The sequence below is a fragment of the Ptychodera flava genome, chromosome 7 (genome assembly GCF_041260155.1).
Source record: "Ptychodera flava strain L36383 chromosome 7, AS_Pfla_20210202, whole genome shotgun sequence".
NCBI classification, from domain to species: Eukaryota; Metazoa; Hemichordata; class Enteropneusta; family Ptychoderidae; genus Ptychodera; species Ptychodera flava.
Window position 1 is genome coordinate 20832526 of NC_091934.1, and position 8315 is coordinate 20840840.

The 8315-nt window shown below is 38.5% G+C and overlaps 2 protein-coding genes across 3 annotated transcripts; both read left to right on the forward strand.

Moving 5' to 3' along the window:
* Positions 1-762: 762 nt before the first annotated feature.
* LOC139136978 (C-type lectin lectoxin-Thr1-like) lies at positions 763-4310 on the forward strand. Of its 2 annotated transcripts, XM_070704857.1 has the most exons (5): positions 763-906; positions 1636-1859; positions 3067-3196; positions 3656-3751; positions 4098-4310. In XM_070704857.1, exons 1-4 carry the CDS (start codon positions 843-845, stop codon positions 3745-3747), a joined length of 510 nt encoding a protein of 169 aa, XP_070560958.1. In that variant the 5' UTR covers positions 763-842; the 3' UTR covers positions 3748-3751; positions 4098-4310. The 2 variants fall into 2 exon arrangements, with proteins under 2 accessions (XP_070560958.1, XP_070560959.1); XM_070704858.1 differs by lacking the exons at positions 763-906; positions 1636-1859 and adding an exon at positions 2746-2886.
* Positions 4311-4815: 505 nt separating this feature from the next.
* LOC139136979 (C-type lectin LmsL-like) lies at positions 4816-8044 on the forward strand. Its single transcript, XM_070704859.1, has 5 exons — positions 4816-5025; positions 5499-5722; positions 6456-6585; positions 7300-7375; positions 7866-8044. The coding sequence occupies exons 1-4, from the start codon at positions 4953-4955 to the stop codon at positions 7371-7373; spliced, it is 501 nt and encodes a 166-aa protein (XP_070560960.1). The 5' UTR covers positions 4816-4952; the 3' UTR covers positions 7374-7375; positions 7866-8044.
* The last annotated feature ends 271 nt before the right edge of the window (positions 8045-8315 follow it).

An 8315-nucleotide genomic window follows, 5' to 3' on the forward strand; every position in this document is an offset into this window, starting at 1 on the left:
ATGATCGATTACTTGACGTTTTCCCTCTCAGTCTGTTTTTTGGCTCAACTTGATAGTGAGAAAGTGATGAATTTTCTATGTATGTATGTATTTATGTATGTATCTATCTATCTATCTATCTATCTATCTATCTATCTATCTATCTATCTATTTATCTATCTATCTATCTATCTATCTGTCTATCTGTCTGTCTCTCTGTCTGAAAGTCTGTCTAGCTAGCTAGCGAACTAGCTATCTTATCTATCTATCCATCTGTGTGTACCTGCGTGCGTGCGTGCGAATGAGCATTTGATCGAGTATGACAAAAAGGACATTGACACAAAATATACTGAACAGTTCAGCTCCACTCCAATATGTATGACCTTCTGTGGTCACTTGAGGACGATAGTATTGTAAAATTTAAAACAACCGGCATCGTTGGCATGGTGTTGTAGACTTACGATTACGGTGAAATAGTATTGTATGACCATTTCTCATTTTTTTCCTACATGGCTCTTCATGCAAGCCTTTCAATCACCTGATTAGTTGAAGTGTTTTGCAGCGTGTCGATAAGAAATATGTATCACCTGTCTGTCACAGAAGCCAATCCACCTATTTCACTAGTACGAAAGTGGAGAAACAAAAGATTTTTTTGGTATGGCCCTGAACTGATAATTATTATGATTGACGCTTATGTTATCACGACAGCCTGTCTGTTGAACTCGTTGCCATGCCAGCATCATGGATGATTTATGTCTCGGGCGCTGACGTCTCTTTCAAAAAAAAAGTTTGCACCTGAAAACTCGAGCCAAGCCAGAATATCAACATAAACATCGAGAGGTCTTATTGAGCCGAAAACAGAAATGATTTTCAAAACACTTTCGACGTTGTTTGCGGTGTTAGTCGTTGGCCTAAATCTGCAACAATGTAGGTATTCAACTTTTTATGTGCATGTTAGTTCGGAATAGTTCGGCAGTTTTTTGTTCTGTGACGTCATATTTTGTGGCTGGATTCTACCAGTGCGGTAACTTTCTGATTCAATATGGTGTGAACTACACGAAGTAACATCTTACCGAGAACTGTTGATCAAATCCTCCTTGCATACGACGATGGCTGGGTCGGTACAAGAGACTGAAGATTATATTCCCCAATTCAATTTTCATTATAATTGACTAAATGTATATTGAGTTGTAGATCTCCAGCGATTGGGGCACTTTTTTAATCCATTGCTACGAACGTGTGATTCGATTAAGTTCGTCCTCTGTGACGAGATGCACCTACATTGAGCTTCAAATCAAAGTGTTGCTTGTACGGTAATTGATTACGCTTGCGTTTTACGAAGCCAATATTTGTAAGACAACCTTTATAAAATAGTTATTTTCATTATAAGAAATCGTAAAGGACATTACCAAAGTGTTGCCAGGGGCAAAGTTAAGCTTGGACGAAAAATTGCCCTGTGTGATATTATCGCCCCAGTGAAATCTACCGAACTCCGTAGTTCAATGACTGCATTTGCAAATATCATGACATCGCGTTCACTTCTTAACTTGCTATATGAAATGTGCGTCACCATCATTTGGCTTACTCATGAATTTCTGTCTGCCTGTTCCATTTTTGTTTATTGAATTTGTGGTCGGTTATAACGCATCTGAATAGGCCAGGCCCAGCAGCGTTGCCCCGACTTGTGGATCGAATGGCGTGATAACTGCTATCGCCTGTACGACTGTGAGCTGGAATGGACGATGGCCCAAGCAGAATGCACTGTTGCCAGTCCGCTCGGCAATCTGGTCTCCATCCACAGCGTCGACGAGAACGACTTCGTTTTCAGTCTGCAGGGAGGGGCCAATGACATTTGGATTGGATTGAACGACAGAAGGGAGGTAGGTGAGCGTCGTTGGGATTCGACTGTACCCTAGATGTCGCTAAAAATCCAAAAACAGCGAAGCGCCTATTTTTTTTAATTACTCCCGAGTTAGCGACAACCTTTCGCTAAACAATAAATATCACAAAATTGTATCACCCGGAATATGTACTAGTAGGCCTATATGGCAAAACAGAAAACGCAGCAATCACGTGATAGATTTAAGTACCACATGTAGAAAAAATTAAGGAAACGCTGTAAGTACAGGCGATTTGTTGGCACAAGATAACTAGCCGTCAACTTTCTTCGTGTAATGGAACTAACTATTTGTGAAGTAGATGTAAATAGTGCTTAACGTTTCAAAGTAGTATGTGTGTAGTTTATTTCAAGGTCTGTACTCGAGCTCATCAGTTCTGAGCATAGGACTGGTTGAGATTCACAACGGTGTTAGCACAGAGGGCGCACGATTGAAAGGCATTTTGTCAAAAGCAAACAACAGTAGATAAACTCACAGATTAAAGCCAAGAACGCAGAGAAATTACATACATACATACATACATACATACATACATACATACATACATACATACATACATACATACATGTTTACATGCATACATACATACACACACACATACATACATACATACATACATACATACATACATACATACATACATACATACATACATACATACATACTGCTGGTTTTTAGTATTTGTTTGTTTCTTTTTTATAATATGTAAATCGCACTGAGACGTATGTGTAGTGCGTGTAAGAAATAAATATAAATATTAAATATTACATACATACATACATACATACATACATACATACATACATACATACATACATACATACATACATACATACATACATACATACATACATACATACATACATACATACGTGCAGACAGACGGACGGATAGACACTCAGACAGACATACAGACTGAAAGACACTTAGGCGGGTAGGACAGACATTTATTCAAAGTTGATTGATACACTGATGAAGTTCATACAGAAAGGAAAGAGATAAAATGAAGGTAAGATAAGTACTCGCTTTCCTGAGTCACAAATTATAAGTTTCTAGAACTTAGTGCCTTGCGATTAGGAAAAAATCTTTTAAACAGTTCAATTTATTCATAAATCGACCATATCTTACAAAATTGAACTTCATTTTAAAACAGACTTTTGTTGTATTATCCCTTTTCACCTTCCAACAGAAAGGAACCTGGGAGTGGACCGACGGCACAGCTTTCGATTTTCATCTTTGGCAGCCCGGCGAGCCTAACGACAGCTGTGGCCTCTTCTGTGACGAAAACTGCGTTGAGATGCAAGTAACAAGTGAATACGGTGAGTTGAACTTCCAAATTCATCCTAATCGCCGACTCGGACACTTTCATCACGCATGCGTGTCCAGAGGGACAATCTCGCTTGTCCTTTGGCATAGCATTCCCAAATTCTATGCCATGCAGAACTTCTTAAATGATTTTTACTGTCTGCAATACGATAATTTGTAACCTAAGGAATGTCTGTTCAAGCCTGAATTGTACAAAGAACACATGAAACTTTCGAAAGTGTATGATTGAAATTGTTGCGTTCGAGGACATCTGTTGTGATGTACATAACTTTCCACGAAGGAGAAAGTCGCCAAACCAAAAGATGACGGCTTCACCGCTAGGCAGATGAGGATAAAAATCTTGAGATGGCGGTAAGTGCCTGTTTACCCTGTCGTCGTTGGAGACAACTGAACAATCATGGGTTATTATTTCGTTACAAACGACTGTTTTTCTTTCACATTCGTCTTTGCAGCTGATCGATGGAACGACAAAGATTGCACAGCCAAGAGGAGGTACATGTGTAAAATGCCTGCTGTCGACCCACCACTCAAGGGGGGAAATTAAACTCGTAAGTTTACTGAACATATTATAACACTGTGTCTGTCTGTCTGTCTGTCTGTCTGTCTGTCTGTCTGTCTGTCTGTCTGTATGTATGTATGTATGTATGTATGCATGCATGCATGCATGCATGCATGCATGCATGTATGTATGTATGTATGTATGTATGTATGTATGTATGTATGTATGTATGTATGTATGTATTTATGTATGTATTTATGTATGTTTGTATGTATGTACATACGTACGTATCTATCTATATGCCTATGAGCGTTTGCTGTCTGTTTGTCAATCTATCTATCTGTCTTAGTACATTTCTTCTAATGGAAATCTGTTTTCCTTTCCCTCCTATTCAGATATACCATCAATTCGCCTACCTTTAAATGGAATATTACACAATACAGGATGAGGATTAAAATACCAAGAGTGAACTCTATCCAAATTTCGCGTTTGAGAATTAGTAAATGTGGAGTTTTGAAATTTATAAAACATTAAATACATTATATAAGCTTATATGACCGCCGAATAAATTGCCGATGACATTTTCATCGCAACACGTTTGAAAAGCATGATTCATATATTTATGTGTTGTTTCGCATGTCCCGGTTTTTGATAATGGAACTCCCTACTCCCAGCATGCAAAGCGAAAAAGTGAGCCGATTGAAAGTTGCTTCTTCTCAATTACTGGTAGAGAGTCATGGTTACTGGTAAAATTAACTGCAGGATCGCCGTGTTTGTCATAAACTAACCTTCAGCTATACTTCCTTGAGCATTTTCTGGGTGATGAAAAAAAGACTCAGTACATGTGCCGTTGTAATGGTTGATAAAAATTATTCATCATTTGATTTCATCACTGCGCAGTCTCAAGAAACGCGTCATGGGTAAGGAATGAAAACATATGTTACGTCGTTCAAGATCTATCATGTGTGAACATCTGTCCAAATCTGCATTTGGTCTCGTCGATAGCAAAATAATCTTTTTTCATTACGTCCGTCTTAAGATGTATTAAGACTAATAAGGTATAATGATAAGATAAGGAAATCCTACAGATTTAGATTTCTCTGTGTCATGTGCGAAAATTCACTGGTACTCTGTCACGTGACTATACAGTAGGCCATCATCCCGGGATGGGCGCTGTAATTAAACTTGACTTGTTGCAATTTGAAGACACTGTTTGCAAGTTCGGAGCAAGTCTAAACTTTTGAGCCAAGATGCTGTACAAGGTGCTCAGTTTGCTTTTCATCGTCTGGGAAGTCAGTGCCGTGTATTACGAGGCAGAAGACAGTGAGTATATTTCAGTCATTACGTCATTGCACAAGAAATATACAATTTTTGTTCTGTCATAGTCGTTTTGTTTTGTTTTCCTTTTCTCTAGAGAAGCATCCCTACTCTACTTCTATGTCATTTGCATAGGACGGCTTTCAAATTTTCCTAAATGAAACTTTCAATCGTTCTCTCACCAAATCACGAACAACAATCCGGGGTCTCCGTGCAAAGTTAAGTACCATAGAAACAAATGACTGTGTAACTTTTATCGATATTTGAAGTTCAAAATGGCCGCCGTACCTGTTCTAACTCCATGACAAGTAGTGAAATTTTTGATGTTCGAAAAAACTAAGCCGGCAAACAATTTTTTTACACCAAGAGCTTTAAAATGAACCCCCACAAGCGGTAGATCAGAAAAGAATTGTAAAAGTTCGAGAATCCGAGTATCTATCTCTACCATTCTACCCTAAAAATTCTGCTGCTTTTCCAAGAGTATTCCAGCTCAGTATGTCCTCAGTATTGGTATCCGTACAAGGACAGCTGTTACAGGTTCTTCGACTACGAGGTGAACTGGTCGTTGGCGGAATCTGAATGCAGGCTCTACGGATTCAACTCTCACCTGGTCTCCATCCACAGCGTGGACGAGAACGACTTTGTGTTCGCCTTCCAAGGCGGCTTCAACAACATGTGGATCGGTTTGAACGATGCCGCGGAGGTCGGTTAAAGGAAAACTTGTCGTTTCCTCCTATTTTATTTATTAGGTTTATTATAAATGTGCCGTAATGCATTAAACAGGAGATATAAAACGGTGAAATCTGCGAAATGTATACCACAACTGGGATTTAGGATATCATATCTGATTCTTTTGAAAATTTCAAAATTTTCATGAGACACCATACTCTTGCTCATTGTCAATAAAATGTTTCAATTTTTCATGACATTTAAACCTAAATAAAGAAGATATTCAGAAGAAAGTGCTACGCAGAAGAAAAATAGGGTCTACTTATTCTTTTTTCAGTTGATAAGTTTTCTTTCCTGAGGGTATATAATAATATCCATTAACACCGCGCTGATATGTGTTTTACTACATACTAAAATGTCACACCCGGCCACGTATTTTGGGCTTCGCTCATTTAATTTTTGCTGAGTCATTGGACGTTAAAGTTTGAGTTGAAAAACAGAAATTATGTAAAATAGCGTTTTATGGTATATTTGCTTGACTTATTGGTAGGTTTACCCGTGCTTCAATATATTTTTTACTCTTTTCCTTAAATAATGGAATTTTGACTGTGATGACTCAGCAAAAACTAGATTAGCGAAACCCAAAAATACATGAGCAGGTGACATGTGTAGAATGATCATACCACTGTTATTCAGGACTAATTTTGTCTCTAATCAACAACTTTGTAATTTGTCTTCTCGGTACCCTGCCTGTATTTTGTTCACAGACAGGAACCTATCGGTGGTCAGATGGAAGCCCATTCGATTTTTACACCTGGCAGCCTGACCAACCAGATCATAGCTGTGGTCTCCGCTGTAGTTCAGACTGTGTAGAAATGGCTGCCTGGAGCAGTTATTGTAAGTATAGCAGTGAACTAAAGTCAGTTTAAGGAGAGTGAACGCAGATAGTCATTCCTGTTAGCTAAAATTTTACACAACGTGTACTATTATGACATATGACACACAGTATCATGCTGCACCCTACACGACACGACACTACACTACGCCACACCACACCACATCACACCACACCACGGCACTGCACTAGATTGCACTCACTACACTACACTACACTACACTACACTACACTACACTAGACAAAGTCATACTACACGTCATTACACTGCCCTCGACCACACGATAGTGCACCACGCCACACTCCGCAACGCCACACCACTCTTCGGTACAATACACCTTACAACTTTACATTACACTAGACTACACCACATAGCACTCCATTTCACAACACCACACTCCTAACTGAAAAGGGTTGAACTATCATAGTACATGCCATACAAAATATTTAACGGCATCAAACTACTAGTATTCCAGCTTCAGAAGAAAGTTTACTCACACCTTTTTTATGATAATATAGCACAGATTTTCACTCCAACTACACGTTTCAAAACTATGCAATCAATTTCTTAAAACTTGGCATTATTTCTGAAACGCTTTACTCAGAAAAGTGCTGAATAGCTACAATGCTCAACATGTTAGCATGGAAGGGGTGGATGGTTCCTAAAACTTTGCAATAACCTCAGTATCGTAACCCTATAATAACCATGTTTTCAGCCGATAGATGGAATGACGAAGACTGCGACCAAAACCGAAGATTTATCTGCAAACAACCACAAACTCTTGCTTAGATGTAAGTACTCACCAAATCATGAACACGTTTATGATGTTATAATAATGAGCGGTGCTGGGTAGAGTACGTAAAGAGTATAAGTTGTAAACGAGATACGTATACATCAGCAAGGAATGTGTATCAGAAACAAAAGCACCATAGTTCTCTCTCTCTCTCTCTCTCTCTCTCTCTCTCTCTCTCTCTCTCTCTCTCTCTCTCTCTCTCATTTGCTCTATGATTTCAACTGAAACACAATACAAGATGCATTTTGCTGTGCCAATCTTGTCTTCAGTAAACCGGACGCATGTCTCCTTTGCTACAGTTGCTTGTCTCTCAATGATACTAGAAATCTGAAAAGCAAGTTTTCTCTGGAAGCTATATATATTGAAGTTTTATTAGTGTTATGATTGAAACTTTGAAAGTGACTTAACCTCGGTATAGCATCCAACGAGACTAAATCAGACTGGATCGAAACGCTTAACTTATTTGTATGTTTGTTTCTTTTTCACAGTACCACATAACGTTCTCCAAGAACTGTTGGTAGGGGAAGGGGTTGTCTGCCTTCAAAGATATCTTCACTCCTTCAATGAAATCAAGCCTAAACACCTTCAATTCAACATCAAGTTCAAATCCGTTTAACGTAATACGTGTTTCGACCTGTGAATAAATAAAGTTGAAATCGTAATGTGATGGTACGCTTCGTCTGCTGTATATTGTTGTGCGATTAGCGAGAACGAGAGTGTGTGGGAGCGACAACAAATTAAGTGACATGTAAATAAGAATGTCATGACCGCAGTGTACAGGGAAGTTGTCTTTTGTGAAATCATAAATAAAGGCAAACAATTGAAATTAAATGGTTATTATTTGAAAGCGAGAAGGGAAATTTTCAAAACGTTGGGGTGTTTAGAAAAATTATATAAACCGCGTTTATTCACCAAATTTAAACTTTACTGGCCCATTT